General features: G+C 48.0%; 1 protein-coding gene across 1 annotated transcript in view; it reads right to left on the bottom strand.

Annotated features, from left to right (window-relative positions):
* The window catches only part of LOC126535936 (transient-receptor-potential-like protein), a 285,391-nt gene that overhangs the window by 66,731 nt on the left and 198,439 nt on the right, over positions 1-20,221 (bottom strand). Inside the window, exons 5-7 of the mRNA XM_050182797.3 lie at positions 15,306-16,085; positions 11,452-11,807; positions 8,118-8,313 (exon numbers count right to left, since the gene is read on the bottom strand). Coding sequence (XP_050038754.2) covers positions 8,118-8,313; positions 11,452-11,807; positions 15,306-16,085 — 1,332 coding nt within the window. The remainder of the gene's footprint in view (positions 1-8,117; positions 8,314-11,451; positions 11,808-15,305; positions 16,086-20,221) is intronic.

Raw genomic sequence — 20,221 nt, 5'->3', positions numbered from 1 at the left:
GTCGTCGTCCAGGCCCCTCCCATAATAATAATAATAAAAAAAACCACGGTCGGCTGACGGCTGACACACGGCTAATTAGCACACCTTTCTTTTCAATTCTACACCCTCATCGCTAACACACCCTCAGTCGTTGCCTGGCCCAGCCGCCTTCTCCCTCTCCCCTTTAGAAGAACCCTACCTATACATACTGTGCCGAGGAAAGCACGATATCTCGCCTTGAAAAAGACAAGTCCATTTGCGGAAAATTTGGCTCTCGCTGTTACCTTGCTCTCGTTTTGCTCATCGCCTTCAGTTCCCATCTCCCGCCGTCCCCGTGTTTTCCCATCATTGAGACATGCATTCTCTAGTAAACATGAATGCTCCGCATTAAATGGACATCATCTGCAGTTGAGTAAGCCAACCTTTTCTTTTCTTTACGGTCATGATAAGGCATAGAAAACGCGTATCGATTTTATTGATCGTTCACCTAATAGCTAGGTCGCGTTTACTCTGCGAATGAACATTTGCTGAATATTAAGATGTATGGCGTTTCATTGTCACCTACCTTAATTATGGTATTGTCTTTTTGTGTGGAGTGTACATCCACCAGAAAAATACGCTCGCTGAGATATAAAAGTGAATAAGTGGCATTCTCTGCGCTCTAGAAAACGAATCGCTCGCTCATTAGACGGGACAAAGGACAGAGTCAACGATAACGCGATTCGGCCCCACTGTGCATTCAAACCCCACAAAAAAAAAAAAAAAAAAATGACGCGCTTCAAGACTGGCGCAGCAATAATTTATCACGAGTATATTTAATGCGTCTCTGTCCTAATTATCACGAATCGATAGAACCATTTTACAGCTGTTTTATTTGTGGTAGACAACGCAGCGGGCTATGAAGATCGATGAACCTTCATTAGCGCATTCAGCTCACCCTCGAGGTCGAAAGCGCTGACCAGTGACGTCGGCCCCATAAATCAGCAATGTAACTGCCCGTGACGAACGCTTTCTGATTTTCTGGTCGGGTGCAGTTAGACGGCTCTCAGCTTTATTATGCGATTGTTTCGGTTCTCGTAGGCGATGTCAATGATATTTACATTATGCGCAAAAAAGTAATGCAAAAATAAAAGAAAGAAAGAAAACAAGTCAAAAAGGTGTGTTCAAGCCGTGCTGAGTTGCCGAACACGTGCTGAGAATGTGGTTCCGTGTACACATCCCGAAAGATTTCAATTAAATCTAAAGTGACTCAGGTGGACGGTGGCGCTTTTATTGCGATAGCAATTATGTGGGCACTCCAGGCGCATTTCTGCCGTCGCCGTGAGGCTCCGTACAAAGTCCAAGGGCGATCAGACCGTCGCCGCGTGCTGTGCGTGCGAGTGAACGCGTGCGAGGGTGAGCCGGCGAACGCGGCTCAGCCTCGCGTGCGAGGGAGGCGGGCCGGAAGCGCGCCGCCTCCTGTCGCGCGCGAGGCGTGGGCACGGGGATGGGGGCGTTCTTCCCCGGCGGCTGACGGCGCGGGCCTCGTCTTCGCAGCGATCCGCGATGATCGCAGAGTGCGCGCAGAGCCGGTAGCTTCGTATGCGCTGCGTTTTCGACGTTTCGTTTTCGTTGAAGCGAGAGATGCACGAAGTTCAATTCGATCGCTGCTTCTGCCGCGATTCCTCGCTCCAGCATTTTGACAGCGAGTTTCCGCGCTCATCGAGCGAGATGCGTTCATGTTTACCTGTGCGCGCATGACACCGTGCTTATTAATTTAGTTAAAACACATTGGCGGGCTAGTTAGCTTGAATCCATGATAGAATGTGTAAGCGCGACTGAACGAGGACGTAGAAAAAAGAATAGACACGCTGTCTCTGTGTCTGTTTCTTTCTACATCCTCGTTCAGTCGCGCTTACGCATTACGTTAATTTAGTAAGCGAACGCTTACAAGTTTATACCGACGATAAAACTACTATCCTCACTTCGTATAGCTATCTACTAATTTGCTATTGCAATCGGTGCTCCGCCTTTCGGGCGAAACTGCAACTTTTTCGCTAAAAGCTATTCGCTTACTGTACATTCCTTTCCCCTGATACGCGCGCCTTTTATGAGCCCAACAGTGGGAATAAATAACGCTGGCGTTTGATAAAGAGGACAGCGCCGAATCAATTTGCATCTGCTAGCGTAGCTCACTTGGTAGGTCGAAAAGGGGCCGGGTTCGATACCACAACCAGGGCGAATCTTTTTTCGACTGCAAAGCTTTAAGGTTCCCGTATGGGCTTTCTTCGCAGCTTCGTGCTACCTATATAAGTCGATGACGACTTTGCCCTTAACATTATTCTTGCAGATTTCATCAATAACGAATTTTGTAAACCTATCAAACACGCTTCTTTCACGATCCGTAACATTGTCCTGTTCATGTGGATGCTTCATGCGATTGGCTACAGCAATGATCAGAGCTTCGATGTTTCTTTATTACTACTAGTCTACTAGTTCAATCAAGATCCTTACCCCTTTCTTGCATCTCATTCACATTAATGTAAAATTCCATCGTGTTATCTGTTTAGTGCTTAGAGTTTTACTCACATATGGCAACTTATGCAGCAATTCCCCCCTATCTTGCGTTGCTTTCTTTATACTTCTACAGATAACACGTCTTCTTCTGTTAATCGTGCTGGTGCAATATTAGGTATTAGAGCGGTATGCTGGATATATATATAAAGTCAGATATGTCCTCGGATCGAATGAATTCAGGTGCTTGAATGCTGTTTTTAATTCTTGCCTTTGTACTTTTCACAAACTCTTCTAACTTGCTTTGTTGTAGTCTTTTAGACATATTTTCATGATACTACCAAATTGCTGTTTTTACTTTTTTCGTTATTACTTTGTTGTTGTTTAAGGTGCATGCAAGTGATCCGCAGCACTTATCATTGTTATTGACTTGCGGCCAGATTGACGGTGATATGCCAGATGATACTGGTACAGCACGTGCTCGAGAGCCCCATATACCTTGTGTGCATTTAAGAAACGCGCATTTCTGTTGCGAGCGATGCAGCACAACTCAATGAAGCCTTGGAATAGGGGCCCACCCTTGCTGAAGAGGAGTCTCAAGTCGCCAGCGCCAAGAAGATGAAGACGACGGAGACCTCGTAACCGCGAAACTCTTGAAAGACTCAAATGTTTTCACTCACTCACTCACTACCTGCATTCCCTGGTGAAGGCAGGAACCCGGCTGAAACGTCGGAAAAATGAAATGTTTTCGTTTCGTGCGTCCCGGCATCCAAGCACCTATATGTGTATATACATGAACGAGAAGAAGGGAAACCGAGGGGCCCGATTTTTATTATTCATACCGTCAGAAGCCCCAACAAACAAAGACACCAAGGACAGCACAGACGAAGTTACTTGTACTCATTAATTCAATTAAATAATAATAAATTAATCGAAATGAAAGTAGATGAATAAACTGGCCGCAGGTGGGATGCGAACTCAGGTCTTAACATTACGCGAGCGATGTTCTCACCAATAAATAAACAAACAAACAAAAGGCCGCCATTGCACCCAAAGACGTACAGCGTCAGACAAGCACCCCACGCCACGCACGTCCCGCCATCACGCACGTTGGCGCCCCAAGCGCAGCGTGCAGCCTCATTCTTCTAGGCGCTCCGCCTTGATGAACTAAATTAATGCTTAAGAGGAAGCTTTAGCTCGGGTGCTCCTATCTAAATACATGTAAACGGAGAATTCGTTTTTCTCGGCAACCATTGCACCAAGTTTGACGGGGTTTGCTGCATTTAAAAGAAAAGTTTAAAATCTAGTGACTGTTGGTTTCGAATTTTCGATTTAGGTTGTCAAATTTTTATAAAAATTCGGCGAAAATCGCAAATTTTCAGAAAACGAAACTATGAAGTTTACAACTCCGTAACTCAGCAAGAAAAAATGATATCGCAATTCTGTGAATTGTAGCTGATAGCACATCTAAAGCGGACAAAACTTATATGTTACACATGAACCTCAAAAAATGGAGTAATGTGTAATTACAACTTTTGCAGAACCTTCGTAAACAACGTAACAAATTCACGTAAGATGTAAACTGACATATCAAATTTGTCCGCTTTGAATGGTCTAATGGATGCCGTTTACAAAATCGCGATATCTGTTCTTGATGCAGAGCTATTAGCTTGTAAACTTCGTGCTTCTATTTTTTTCAAACGTCTCTATTTTTGAAGATCCTTTTAACAATATTCACGCCCTAAATCAAAATTCCGCTTCCAACAGTCACTAGAATTTAACTTTCTCTCTCAAGTGCAACAAATTTCATTAAAATCGGTCCAGGGGTTATCTCAGAAAAACGTTTTTGCGTTTTTACATGTATTTGAATAGGCCGCGTCGGAGTTGGGCCCGAGCTAAAGCTTCCTCTTAACAGTAAACTGCGCCAGACAATTCGTAAGATACAACTTACACACAAGCTGCAGGCATGATAGTTTCGGATTGTAATTCGAATATACGAGAAAACATAATTCTGCTACGCAAAAACTCAAAGGCAAAGCCCTTCTCCAGCTGCCGTTTGAGGTCTGTCTAAGTTGCCGCGGCCGCTAGGGGGCGGTACTGTTCTTGAGTGGGCATAAAACGGGCCCACGAAAAATTCCGACAAAGTAGAGGCTAACGGCTTCGCTGTAAAAAAGTCAACAGATCTTGAGGGCTACATTCTCGGTGTCTAAGATTGATGCATGGGTAGGTATGTGCTGAGCCCATTGTACCTGCTTTCAGGTCGCTGTAGCTGCTCATTGTACCTGGTTTCAAGCAGTCTGCACCGAGTGCAGGGAGGGCCTCAGCACACGCCTCTTCAGGGATACATACACAATTTATTATCGGTGATTTACTTTTACACGTAGCACAGAAGCGGTAACAAACTTGGCACAACAAATATGGAAGAGCGACGCACTGCGTTATATCAGACTGATTTTCTTCAACAACATCGCCGTTACAGATTTCTCCTACTTTGGGAACTTGTTTGTATAAACTTGTTGGAAGCAATGCGTACCCCTCTTGCGTCTTTTCACCATCATCACCATCATCACCATCCCCATACTCACCATGATACCTATTCGAATGAAAAGTTCGGAGACAGACAATCGAAGCCTTTTCACAGTGCTGTTATGGGCGCGTTCCCACAGCCGTTTCGGGTAGCGATAGTGTCCGCCGCCGCCGCTGCCCGTAGCAGCTGTCGTCGAGAGTGGGAAAAAAGAAAGAGACCCGGTTGCCGTCGGGGATCGAAGCCGGGCCTGCTGGGTGGAAGTCAGCTGCTCTACCAGTGAGTGACGCCAGCGCGTGCTAGCTTGCAGCGAACGGGAAAATTCGGTATAAATGCGTCCTAGTGCGCGAGAAGACACGACGATGAACATGTTTATTTAATGGCATCCCCTTTGAAACAAGGTGGTGAAAAATAGTCACCTAGGCTTGCTTGATTTAATCAGGTATGCTATACATGTTTCTTATCGAGCATTTTTGTATAAATCTCCTTAATCTTCTTTCTTTCCTTCAGAATCTACCTTGAACCGCTTGCCATGACTGTAAGAGATCCGGTCGTATCAATCTCTTCTCACCAATACTCTAAACGTCTCTTTCTCATCTGTATTGCTGACCGGTTGACGCTTTCGTTCACTTTAAAGCCAAGCGCTTCCAGAAGGTGTCTACGGTTCTTACTGGATGACTCTCTTCGCATCCATTAAGATGTGCTGAGTGGTCTCCGGATTTTTGCTGCAGCATAGACATGCATCATCTTGTAGAAAATATTAGCTCCGATATGTTTTTGTCCTCAGGATACCGGCTCGAGCTTCAAATAGCAAGGCACTGCCCTTTGTGTTATCGTACAAGTTTTCCCTTCTAATTTCTTCGAATTGTTGTAAATCTCCATGGTCCTTTTTGTTTGCATTCTTTGCATCCAGGTAACTGTCTCTGTTCTTCTCACTTTCTTTCTGATCGCTCTTGGTTGTTTATTTACACTTTAAATTACCGTGTACTTGGTTGTCAACTTTCTTGAGATCTTCCTCCATTCTCTGCGCTGTGCGCACCGGGTAGCGTCGATACGTGCATATTTTGCATTGCACTTGCATATTGTTACAGGAGGTAGAACGCCATGTAGCAGATACACATGTAGCGGTGCAAGGCAGTTAAAGAAGGTTTGAGGAGATGTATACAAGAATGCTAGAAAAAGTATACACTGCATACCCGATTAAATCATGCTGGCTAGGCGACTATGTCACCGCCGCGTTTCAAAGGGGATGCCATTAATTCGTCATCGTGAATCATCAGTACCATCGTAATGGTCCATTTGACATGCGCGCCGCGCAGCGTCGATACATACAAACTTTGCATTGCAGTTCCGTTATATTCCACAAGGTGTCCCGACACGGAGCAGTTGCACATAGCAGTTGCGTGCTGCATGCAGCTGATCCTGGATGTAGCAGAATATTTGTCACCATGCCGTTTCGAAGGGGATGTCATCGTTATAACCACCATGATCAACAGCAATGTACCGTGCCACGGGCCAAAGGATGTGACATGTGCGCCACGTAGTCTGGATACCCGTATTTACTCTCCGGTGCACATTATGGCGCCTCCTCGCAAGGTACGAACCTAAGGAGGCGATTCGTAGAGCTACGCGCGCGGCTGCAACCAGGAGACATCAGACTCAGCAGGCCGCTGTGCAGAGAGCGGGACAAGCCGCAGCTCGCCGTTGACACCGGGCCGACAGTTCAGATCGTTCTCGTGAAAACGACGCAAGGACCCTCTAGTGCGTAGTGCCGCAAATGGATGTAGCCGCTCGCCCAGCTTACGCTGTGACTGTGCTGCGTGTGCCACGCAGGCCTGTGACTTCTTTCGAACAGAATTCGTAAAATCTGACATACCATTTTAAAATCGTAAAAGGCCACGGCGGCCGCATTTCGATGGGGGCGAAATGCGGGAACACCCGCGGCACTTAGATTTAGGTGCGCGTTAAAGAACCCCAGGTGGTAAAAATTTCCGGAGTCCTCCACTACGGCGTGCCTCATAATCAGAAAGTGGTTTTGGCACGTAAAACCCCATAATTTTTTTTAATCGTAAAACGAGCCCAATTTAATAAACACTACGAAACGTTCGGAGAGCTTGCAGGTATGTAATAAGTACTTTATGATTACAGCTACATTTTGTGCGCGATAGACCAACGTTTACTGTTAGAGTATTTATTTGTATTTATTATGTTGTCTACAAAGTTGAACGCCGCTTTTACGAAGTCCACGGGGAATGGTCAAACTTTCAAACTGAAAGTCCGCACTGAAGAGGCTGACACGTGATTTGTCAGCAGAGCGACGCCGAATCCCAGGAAAATTTCAATCATGACCGCGCGCGATGAATGAACGACGGCGGCCAAAGGCAACTTTTATCTGTAGTAAACGTAGCGTGATACAAAAATCTATGCTCGGAAAGGGTCTTTTCTTACTGGACGGGGAGGATCAGAAGGGAAAGATGACGAGTTCAACCAGATGCTGTTTGCTACCCTACGAAAGGGGAAGGGAAGCGACGGCAGGCAGGGAAGCCCGGACGACGGTCCTTGAACAGGCGGCGGTGCTGCACCATGCCCGTGTAAACACGATCGTACATATCAGAGGTGGCATCGTGGCATTTACAGAAACGACGACATGAAATGAAATCCTGGTGCGCTATTTCTTTTTCTCGCGCCGGCAGTTGTAAACATGCTGTTGTGTCACAAATCCAGAACGATATAGCCCACTAACGCTAAGTTAAGCATCTCACGATTTTAACTCGCCCAAATCCTTTATGTTTAGACAGTCGTATTCCAGAAAAAGAGGGTTATTGAATGCCAAACGTGTTATATGTCACCTTTATTTAACCTGAGTCCCCCCTAACAAAGAGAGAGAGAGAGAGAGAGAGAGACGCCTTAGTTTACTGCACCGTCAACTTTCAGTTGGAGAAGCCCTGTTTAGCGCATTCATAGGAGTTCTGAGTAATAAGAATGTAATTACGTTAAAGGCGGAATACCGCCGGTATGAACAAGAAGCCATGCACGAAATGTATGGCGTGCCGAATCGCAATGTATGACGACATTGGCTGCTGCGTTGGGCACCGATCGCCAGAGGGGGCCGCCCACGTACCTCGATGTCCTGGAATGATCGGCTCATCATGGCGATGAGCATGTTGATCATGACGGTCATGGCCATGATCATGTAGGCGCCCAGCAGGGCATGGCCCACCCACTTGGTGAAGGGCTGGTCCTTGCGCGCGCTGATGTCCTTGATGGGAATCACGCCGAACAGTGACCACAGCAGCGACGTGTAGCTGGCGTCGATCCTGAAAGCACGAGAAGAAAAATAAGAAAAGAAGGATCATCTTTGCTGCGATTTTACCGGCATACTTTTGTTACTGTATGTAGCGTGCCTTAATTATATACGCGTAAAAATTGCCTTCGACCCTGCCTGCTGCCTGAGCATTGCTCACGAGAAGCTGATAAGTCACCGTCTAGCGTGATCGCACTTGTAACCGTACGGATGTAAGTCTCTATAATCATTCTAGAAATTGCGACGGCTTCACGTTGTGGTGGTGGTCTTCGAATTACAAAGCCAGCAAAAGTTTTTGGTTGCGGAAAAAGAGAAAGAGAGACAGGAAAGAAGAAAGGAACATTCCTTGAATTCCGGCCTCTTGTCCGGGAGGATTGGATGCTGAGACACTGGCGAGATTACAGAGTTACATTTTGCCGCGGCAATGGATCACTAGATGAATACACGTCACATCTGGCGGCATAGAGGTACAAGGCGACATCCATGGCACCCCCGATCGACACCCTCGGAGGGATGACCTATGTAGCTTGCATAATGTGGAAGAATACCAAAGTTGCTGCTGCTTTCGAGGCAAAGGTGGGCGAAAGCCTGTATGCAAGGTCACTGAGTAGATGTCGGTAAATTTTGTGACTAGTGATTTAACCAAACAGCTGAACAAGCAACGTGCTGAAGAAGAGCGGCATCAATCACGACTTCACAGAACAGTGAACTAGAGTCCAGTCCACTGTGTCCGCAGTGTGAAGAGTTTGTGCACCGAAACAAACGAGAAACGTAACACACTGAGGTTATCGTAAGAATATAATGCACAGATATGTTCCTGTGTATCACAAGTGCTGTGCAGAAAGAATGTAGTGAACTTTACAACCATTAGAATGAGAAAATATATAACATGACACATATACTTTTATTATTGCATTACCATGAGCGCTGACGTCTCTTTCTAGAGAATGACCAAGTTCTAGGTTTTTAACTCCACTGCAACAAAATCAAGCTTCATGGTCTTTAACAAAACCACTTATCAACCGTTCAGAGTATGGGGAGGCTGAACATCTACAGTAGACGATTAAGGGTGCCTGGGCGAGTATGTATTAAAGATGTAAATAATTACGATAAATGAATTAAGAGGCAATCAAATGCAAACCAATGAAACAAGAATAATGAAACACAGACCGCAGTGGTGGATCGGCAAGTACGATGAAACACGCCGCGTGGAAAGTTACATAGTGAGTATCGCGTTTGTGTGTCGTGTTTAACATCACAGGTGTATTAGGGACCAGAGGTTAATCAAAAGGTCGTTAAGACAAACAAGGGAGCAGCAGCGTCTATATGGATGCAAAGGCTGGACGTCTTCCGACATGCGGGAGTCTCGGCGCAAAATTTCCTTCAAAAACCAAAGAAACGTAATAGATGGACGGCTAGGATACTTAAGTACCTGTATAAAAAGAATGTTGCCTCCCATTGAAGAAAACAAAGGAACAACAAAAGGACCAACACACAGGAAACTGACCAGTATTTCGTTAACGTCGTGTACAGCGGCCGACAAAAGGGCTTTAAACTAGGGGTGGGCGAATATACGAAGTTGCGAATATGAACTGAATATTTCACACTAACTATTCGTAATTGAAGAGGAACTATTCGCTATCTTAGAATAATAATGAAATACGAAATTTCTCGCCACAACCGACTGTTAAAGTATGGGTGCTGTTCTCTGTCTGCTAAGCAAAGTATCGGAAGTTAACAGAAGTGAAACAACGAGAAAAGCTTTCGAAGGAATGAAGAAACAAAATGGGTAATGCAAGCCTTCTTTAAATTTAGCATGGCGACCTGTGATTATTGCTTGTATTCTGTCATTTAGTATATTTGGCATTTAGTCATATAGCAGATTTATTTTTCATGCAACAACCACTGATCTTTCTTTTACAACGGGCCATTTTACATGTAGCCACGGCATACAAGTGCTTCAACAACGTTCTTTTCTTTTTCTACTTCTTCTGATTTTTTTTTTTTTTGCAGCAAGCATTTGTCTTTTGTTTTTGGAACGCTAGTCACACAGAAGCCATTCATTCCTGGCGCGCTTGTTTTCAAACGGGCTGAAAAAGTGGTTGAGCGGATATTCGTGCACTTCCTTAATTACAAATTATTGATTTGATTTTTAAAATCGATGTTTTTTACCTCATATAGTCAGCTGACTTTTTTTTTTTGCGCTATTCAGTGCAGGCGTGCTACCTAACTGTATCGGAATAGTCCAGTTTTAAATACGTGTCTTTGTGTGACTATTCGATATTCGATGCTTACTAGTCGTATTCGATTCTTATTCGAAAATTTTATATTCGCCCACCTCTGTTCTAAACATAATATCCGGTATGCAGAAGTAGTATACTGAATATGCGCGACGGAAAGGAAGCCAACTATGGACAATAAACCTTATCGAATAGCGATGGTTGACAGCTGAAGGGAAAGGTTCTTAAGCAATTCGAAGGGCAGTGCTTGAAGCTAGACCAAGATGTTAAAATAAATAAATAAATAAATAAATAAATAAATAAATAAATAAATAAATAAATAAATCATGGGGTTTCACGAGCCAAAACCACGATCTCATTACGAGGCACGCCGCAGTGGGGGACTCCGGAATAATTTCGACCACCTGGGGTTCTTTTAGGTGCACCTAAACTTAAGTGCACGGGTGTTTCCACATTTCGCCCTCATCTAAACGCGGCCACCGTGGTCGGGATTCAATACCGCGAGCTCGCGCTTAGCCGCCCAGCAACATAGCCACTGAGCAACCACGGCGGGTCCAGACCAAGATGCCTGGGAGAGCAGAGTGAGTGGAGAAGACTCCGTGGTCGGAAACGGGGACCGATGAAGATGAAGCAGTACACCAAGGCTCCCGAGGAAGAAAGATGAGAGGGACCGAATATGGCGACAGGTGGTTACAGTAAATGCCCGAAGGTTCTCGGCCCCCTTTCAGAGACTTCTACAAATTGCGCCAGCAAAAACTAATGTTCATTTTTTTTTGCGATTACCTTTTTGGCAGGCACGCATGCGCATGCACCACGCCACGTGAACGCGCTTACAACGTTTTGCACCAATCGCTTACAACACGATCTAGTGAACTTAAAAGTTTAGAGCCACGACGACAAAGGGTGCTCACGTGAGGAAAGCGTCCGGGTTGTGGTGACAGTTGAATGTAATGTTCACGCCGCCGACTTCCTTGGTCTCGCAGAAGCCCATGGTGGGATCGTAGTACCAGTACAGCTGGTTGAGTCCACACACGAAAGAAGTGAGGACCAGGAAGAATATGAAGAGGAACTTGGCGATGTCGACGATCATGCAGCCGAGCGAGATCTGTAGCGGACCCAGGTGCGGGTTGGTCTGGAACAGGTAGATGATGCGCGCGAAGCTGAACACGTTGGCCATGGCGAACACTCCTTCCGAGATGAGCGTCGGGTCGTTAGCCGGCCACTGGACCCTGTCCAGAACGCGAGCGCCGTACTGCCCGCTCTGTACCTGGGCAACGAGGGAGGTGCCGCACAGTCCGGGTGAAGCGAAATTCGTGGGGGACGTCGCTTCGGTGAAGCTTGAAAACACAGCAGATGGTCGAACGTTACAGAACGATGTGAATGCGCGCCTTTCACTAGCTATAATGCTTTCTCTGGTTTTTAAAGGAAAGTGATAATTCTGAAGTAAATAACGTTCACTTTATCCCTTTCTTATGTCATACATGGAACACAAAAGCGCTTATATGTGGATATTTTTTGTTGAATACAAAGCCTAATTTTTCACACCCCTACGTCTGCCAATAACGGAGTATGATCACAAATAGTGGTTTTTGTGCCATGTATTCCTCTAAGCAGCTGGCCGGAAACGATGCAATGACGGAGCGTGCCTACAAAGATGTAAGCACGGGAAAGCAGCGCGCGCGCACACGCGCACACACACACACACACACACACACACACACACACACACACACACACACACACACACACACACACACACACGCACACACACACACGCACACGCACACACAAAGAACTCAAGAATGTTCACAATATATTAGAAATCTGTGAGAGGACACACTGTGCATCGCTATACAGGTACATGAGTCAAGACACAGAGACAGCGCTGTCTCGGTGTGTCTGTTTCTTTCTATATATACGTCCTCGTACAGTCGCGCTTACACATTCTATCATGGATTCAAACCACCAACGTGTTTTAACTATATTAACAAGCACGGTGTCACGCGCGCACAGGTACACATGAACACATCTCGCTAGATGAGCTCGGAAACTCTATGTGAAAATGCTGGAGTGAGCAATCGCGGCAGCAGCAGCGATCGAATTTACGTTCATGCATCTCTCGCTACAACACAAACGAAACGTCGAAAGCGCAGCGCATACGAAGCTACCGGCTCTGCGCGCACTCGCGAACATTTCAGATCGCTCTGAAGATGACGCCCTCGCGGGCGCGCACTTTGGCCGCGTCGCAGATCGCTTTCAAGGTACGGCGCCCGCGAGGCCGCACCGTTAGGAGCAGCCGGAAAAGAACCCCGCCTCCCTCCCTCGCCTCACCCCCGTGCCTCGCGGGCGTAAGGAGAGGACGCGCATCCGGCCCGCCTTCCTCGCTCGCACACGCGAGATTGAGCAGCGTTCGCCGGCTTACCCTCGCATGCTTTCACTCGCCCATACAGCACACGGCGCGCTGTATCATCGTCCTTAAGGCGACGGCAGAAACGCGCCTGCTGGAGTGTCCATATGATTGCTCTCGCAACAATAAATACGTTTATGAAAGGGGGCGAGTGGTCACAATAAAGGTCAGAGGGGGAAGGGCTACCGCCCATGCAGCATCAAATCCTACGTGGGAGACTCGACGCGGGGCGCTATAACGTAAAACTATTCCAAACATTTCCATTCCAATTCTGCAATCAGCCCACCGCGATTGGTCAAAAACTTTTTTGGACCACCCTCACTTCCCCTGTCTGTCACGCAACGTCACGAAAACCGTGATACCTCCCCATCTGATATCACGTGTACACACTGATTATGCATAATTTGACCGATCAAAAGTTTTCGGGCTGCACCCACTTCACGTGCCTCTCACGCGACGTCACAAAACCGCAAAAACTTACCGCGTCAAAGTGACGCGTAGGCGTTAAAGATGCATTAATATGCCGAACAAAGCTGAATTTTCTTCTGAATAGCCGCAGGCTGCCCGTTCCGAAAGGAATAAAATACGGCTGCCGCCGATCGCTCCGGCACTGGCTACTAGCCCCAGCCGGAGAGCATGGGGCTAGTAGCCAGTGCTGGAGTGTCCATATGATTGCTCTCGCGTGTAATAAAACATTCTGTGTGGCCGTGTAACGTTTTCGAGAACTTCCGACACGTTTACGACCTCGTTCTGCCAACTCTTCTTTGCTGAGGATCCGTTTTAGCGTCGTTCTTAACCTTCCGTTGCATGCCGCCGCGATTGTCGACGAGCCATTGCAAGCTAAGTAAGTGAAAGCGAACCAATCGCAGACGCCGGCACCAACCCTCTTCATCCGGTTATCGATATTCAGTGCAGTGGCTCGGCCCCATCGAATCCCTCTGCACTTGAGCATGCTCCTCACCTCTTGTGAGCCAATTAGGTAAGACAAGCCGCTCAGAGCAGGCATTGTTATTCGTTTTTCAAGCAAACAAAAGTGACCTCCTATGAACGAGGGGAGCATTTGATTAGTTTCTTCAAACAACCCTGCGGGTGACCGCCCCATGCTTGCGTCGGCGGTTACGCAAATTTGACGTCAGGAGATTGGAATAAAAACATATTGGAATAGTTTTACGTTATACCGCCCGGGGTCTCGCTGAATGAAACTTAGTTCGAAAAGTGGCCCTCGTCCGTGTCATTGTTTCCTTCTTCCTCTCGCACTTCAACCCTGCTCGTCAGCACATCAACTCCGATGTCCATTAAGTTGCGCAGCGCTGAGCGAGCGCCCACCAGGAGGCGGCGCTCGCACACTTCTGAGGCCACGCATCAGGTAGGTGCTATTCCATCTCATGAATCAAGTACCCGACAAATGTGGAAGCTTGGGCGAGTTTCTAACTTGCAGCAAAGCAAAGTTTTGACAGAAAAGAAGCCAACGTCAGACCGGATAGATGACAAAAATAATCCCTAAGACAAGAACACGCAGAGAACGTGCGCTGTGTCTGCGTTCTTGCCTTCTGCGCTTGTTTTGTCATCTATACTGTGTGACGTTGGTCCTTTTCAGTCAGAGCCCAGCCGTTGCTCCGTATATATACTATGCTTTGAGTGGATCCTTGTAGGTCTCCGAACTCTGCCACAGTTTGAAGGTGTGCCGGTCGACGCCATAGCCTGTAGAAAATGAAACGGAGTTGGCATGGCCGGTCACCGTACAACACATGACGAAATGAGAGGCGGCAGCAGATACATTACAGAAGCGCTAAAAACCAGCACAGAATGATCCGCACTAGTTTTAAACCACCTGTAGCATGACGGGCCGAATTCACAAAGCTTTGCGTTCGCAAGTGCCATTGGCCGACCGCCGGGAACTGTATCCGCTGACAAACCTGCGCCGTGTGGCCCGTTGTCGTCGCAGTATATTATTGAAAAGAACATTTTCTAACAGAAATGCTTAATTAAGCAAACTTTACTTTTAGTTGTGATATTTTATGTCTCATTATTGCTCCTGCTCGAGAACCGCGCTGAGCTCCTGAATCGCTACTCTGGCCGCCATCGTCCCGCGCCGCCACAGAGTAAGCACACTGACTGTTCATAGCACGGGACACTCCTGTTGTGCCTGCAAATGCTCCGCCTTCTGTGAGTGCTCATGTCTCGCACAGCAGCCATCGCGGCGGCTGTGCAGGGTAACGGCTGGCATCATGAAAAACGGCGATTCAGGCTAATGCGCGCATTTAAAGAATCGACATGAGTCATGTTCGGCGAAAACTTTGCTTCCTGCTTTAAGGGGCGCCAACATTGCTCCAAGAGAGCTGCCGCAAAGAGACGCACCTGGAAGTAGGCGACAGCGCGCAGCGAGCCGGTGGTCAAGTAGAGCGAGAGCATGATGAAGTCGAGCCAGTTCCACCACTGACAGACGTACGCCTTGAGGCCTTCCTCCCAGAGCTGCTTGCACTCGGCCCACACCATGCCGGTGACCCAGAAGAGGATGAGCCACTCGACGGGCGAAGGCGCGGGGCCCCGGATGTTCTGGCGGGCGCGGTCGGTGCCCGTCGAGGCGAGGATGAGCAGCAGCAGGAAGCAGCCGAAGGAGGCGCTGTGGTAGATGAACTTCATGAAGGGCGAGCGCACCACGCGGCTGAAGCGGGACCGCGGGAACGCCAGGTAGTAGCACGCGATGAGCGGCAGCAGCATGATGAGCCCCGCGCACAGGCACGTCTTGCTCAGGGCGTTGCGGCGCCGCCACACGGGCAGCCCCTGGTACCAGATGGAGGTGAGCAGCTGCTGGCAGTTCGGGTGCGCCACGAACTGCTTCTGGTCGTACTTGAGCGCCATCTTGAGACGCGACAGCGTAAGGCCCCGAGGCGCCATCTGGTAGGGGCCGCCAGATGTGCAGTACTCCTCGGGGGCGACCTCCACCTCCTCTTCGTCGTCCGAGTCGTCGAGCAGCTCCGGGCTGGTGCGCTTGTTGAGCACGGCGATCACTTCCTCGCTGCTGCGACACAGGTCGAGCAGCTCGCACGAGTACTTCTTGCACTGGTTGCTCAGCTCCAGGTAGATCTCCTTGAACTCGTTCTCGCGCTGGGCCAGCCTGCCCAGCTCCCACGAAAGCTGCGCGACAGAGGAGCATGGGTCGTCAAGCGGCGCCCGGCCCTGCTGCGGCACAATACGGCTAGTTCACATTGGGGATTTCGCGAGTGCACGGTCACGCACAAGGAATACTGCGGCAAATGGCGCTGCAAGTAAGTGAACACGGCCAGCGGGTCACCGAGACTGATTATCCCTTTCCTTCGTTCTTGCTAAGGGGCCCTCCTTCGCTTTGCTCAGATGCTGTCGAGCGATGAACTTGTCATCCGTTGACGAGAGCGGCACTCCGCTTTACATAATTAATATAAGAGTGAAGATGCAGCGCAAAGCCAGGCTGCAGATTTTAAATGTAGCGCAGGGGTAAATCAACGCTTCTCCGCAGAACATCCTACAATCTCTCAAAAGAGGACGCCACAATCATATAAAAGCACAAACGAACATATTACTGACACCATACTATGCCCACTTAGTGGCTATGACGTTCTGCTGCTGAGCTAGAGGTCACAGTTACGATCCCGGACGAGGCGGTCGCATTTCTATTGGGGAAAATGGAAAAACACCCGTGTACTTAATTTAGGTGCACTTTAAAGAACCCCAGATGGTCAAAATTGATCCGGAGTCCCCCACTACCACGTGTATCGTGATCAAATCGGGGTTTTGACGCATCAAACTCAAGAATTTACTTGGAATTTAACACTATAGAAGTTATACTAACAGTGAGCCAGGATCCCCATCTGTAAACCTTACGGAGCCTATCCCTCCGAGAAGCACACTGTGTGAGTTCCCTGCGACCTCTGCTTTCAAATGATGATGCTTTCGTGTATGATGTATGTATGATGTAGGATGTATGCATGTACTATTTGTAACGCCGCTTCTCTTTTTTGTACCAGCTCTCGGCTGTACTGCTGTAGACTGCTCTTTTTGTTACGGGGGCAGGACCTCGTCAGGCAACCATGCCTATAGTCTCTGCCAACCGCAGGATGATGTGATTTTCCTGCAAATAAAAACTGACTGACTGACTGACTGACTGAAAAACGAAATTCGTTCAAAGCTATCACCAAACAGGCCTCGCAGCAGCTGGGAGGAGTGGACCACTTCCCCTCAGAGAGAGAGAGAGAGAGAGTTTAACGATAAAGGTGGAGATGTCGGCCGGAGAAGCTTGTTTCTAGCCTGCTACTCTACAGCAGCGGTAAATGGTTAGGGACAGATCAGGAGCGAAAGAGGGAAACATGAGGTGACGATGCAATACTACAGTGCATGCTAGTAGAGAGAGAGAGAGAGAGAGAGAGAGAGAGATGGGGTGAGAAAGCCGGGGAGGTTAACCGGAGGAGCTTCTGGTTTGCTACTCTGCACTGGCCGAAGGATAAGGGGAAAATAAAGACGGGAAGAACAGCGGAAAGATAAAGCAAAGGAATCAGTGTAATTTACGGCACCCACACGGTTCACAGTTCTTGCAGACGCCCTAAACATACTGTCTTCAGCTTATTGCAGACAAATACCAAGTTATATGGCGTCCATATGTCCATACGTGTATCCTACACGTAAACACAATATACAAATATACCCGGAACCACGAAGAGTTGCACGAGTTCTTTACACGGTTATAGAAAAGACCGCGTGCGGCGCTTTTATATGAAAGCAAGCACTGGTTCGAGGATTTAAAAATTTTAACCGATGTCTGAACTACAGGTGCTTGACGCCGGCGAGCAGGATTCGCGAGGTGCTAATCAACTGTCTGAACATAACCTTGACTTGTTACAAATTATGGCGTTTTACGTGCCAAAACCACTTTCTGATTATGAGGCACGCCGTAGTGGAGGACTCCGGAAATTTCGACCACCTGGAGTTTTTTAACGTGCACCTAAATCTAAGTACACGGGTGTTTTCGCATTTCGCCCCCATCGAAATGCGGCCACCGTGGCCAGAATTCGATCCCGCGACCTTGTGCTCAGCAGCCCAATACCATAGCCACTGAGCAACTACGGGGGGTCCTTGACTTGTTGATCCGAAGACGAAGATTCAGGTCGGTTGTAAAGGGCCTGCGCTTCTTTACTAATATTTTGTGACGGCAGCTAAAGCCACACAATACAATCTTTGTCCACCAGTCTTGAATTAACTTGTCATGGCTTCAGTGACGGCAAAGAAGACCACACAGTGGAGAGGGAGACAATAAACATGTTTTTCCATAAATGAAGCTTTGGAGAGGCATCCTCATTCTAGAATACCTTGAGCTCGGGCGGCGTCCTGGGCCCTCGCAATCAGCCGTTGCATCCTCGAGGTCGAAGATGGCCAAGGCACTCTCCCAAAGCTCGTTGGTTTGATAAAGGTTCGGATGATGTAATGCCGCCTGTCTGCAACCCCCTACTATGTACCTGAGGAGCCTGGATCTGCGCAGAAGCGGCATTGCGGTGAGAATTGTGTAGGGGCTATGAGGTGATTTCTGGTTGGATCGGGGAATGTCTTGTAGAGCTCGGAGGAATCGCTCCTGCTCTCTAGGTAGTGACTTGCGTGAGGGTGCGTGTGTTCTGCATGTTAGCTTGTAATGTGTGGTGTCTTGGTACGACACTACAGGGTCCACGCGCTCGGGTTCGAATTTGTCGACATCGGCTCGGTGGGTCAAACCTCGAGCCACGCGGTTGGCAACCTTGTTGCCAGGAATGCCGTGATGAACTGGCGCCTCGATGATCACGACTAATGTTGTTGGCGGCTTTTTATTGATGATTTTGAACGTATTGGCACGAATTTAGCCGCCAATGAAGCTGCAACACACCTGTTGAGAGTCGGTACCTGTAACTTCAGTCTCTATTTAGAAGAGCGCGAGGGCTATGGCCACTTCCTCGGATTAGAGGGAATTGTTTCGGGGGAGTGAAATGCTGCCCTGATGTTCTTTGTTGACGATTACGGTGACTGTTGTGGCTGCACGTCTGGGGTAAGACCCCGCGTCCGTGTAGGCTGTAGAGGATTGACTCCCTTATTGCTTGTGTATGGCCCGGGCCCGGGCCTCTCTTCGCTGGGCGTGGTGCACTAGGTACATGTTGCGAGGTAGGGGATGTACGGTGATCTTGCTCCAGATGACATGGGCTAAGTTCATAGTCTGACGCGGCGGTTGGCTGAGCGGGGCAGAGAGCTCCAGACGTACAGAAGCGGGGAGGTCCATCCTCTTAAGCCACACACTGGAATCTTTTTTCTTCGGTATAGGTGTCGCGTCTGAATTTGGATCACATGCTTGACGATTCACAGTCGTTTGTGAGGGTTCTTCAGGTATCACACACCATCTTTGGTCCGTTGCTGTACTCACTGCGCTTCTGCGAGCGCTTTCTTGGACAGGGTCGCTGCCTCCCTTTGAGTCGAATGGTTTCTGTCAAGACGCTCCGCTGGTTAGCCACCGAACGCACCATCGGCGCAGCTGGTAGCACCAGAAACGGTTCACAAGTGCAGCGTCCCGAAATCCCATTTTTATTCGCCATCTGTCCTTATGTGACAATGAGGACGCCACTAATCATTTGTATAATTATTATGTGTCCCCTGTACATTTTATAACAATATTCTTTGATATTGTTCGTTCAGTTTTCATTTTAGGTCAATCCTTTGATGTTGTCTCGTATGGTCCGTTGTATTTAGGGCACCTTAGGGTGTTTATGACCCAATTAGGGTCCTCATGGTCACCGCCACACCAAGGATATGCTGTCTTGCCCGTAATAACAGCGCTCTGGTGCCCCAACGTTTGACACATTTGCGGCAGAGCAACGGCCGAGGAATGTACGGACGAAGCGAATGTCTGATGTATCCTGCTTTCGCATGCGTTAGTAATTTGTCCCCTTTGAAGTCGAGCTTTACGCATTTAGATCGACAAAAAAAAAAATGAATTCCCGTAATGCGGAGAGGTGACACAATAGACGTCGGGAGGTTGTCATTTATTTCTGTGCCCACGTCAGATACAACCCCAGCAGTTCTGTTGCTGTCATGTGCGACAAATTACCGCTTTGGTATGTTTCCTAGTACCGACACGTTCTTGAGAGTGTATAGAATAGTTTGTGTTGAAACATTAACAGTTAGTATGTTCCTTTTTGGATCGATTCGGATCTCTCTGACTTGCCCAGGGCCTTTCGGTTGAGGTAGGCGGTTAAACGTTGCCTGTTGATATTCTTGACGATGTCGGT

Source organism: Dermacentor andersoni, chromosome 4, assembly GCF_023375885.2.
Source record: "Dermacentor andersoni chromosome 4, qqDerAnde1_hic_scaffold, whole genome shotgun sequence".
In the NCBI taxonomy this organism is placed as follows: domain Eukaryota; kingdom Metazoa; phylum Arthropoda; class Arachnida; order Ixodida; family Ixodidae; genus Dermacentor; species Dermacentor andersoni.
The sequence above is the reverse complement of the archived record's forward strand: the minus strand, read 5'-3'. Positions and strand labels throughout refer to the sequence as shown.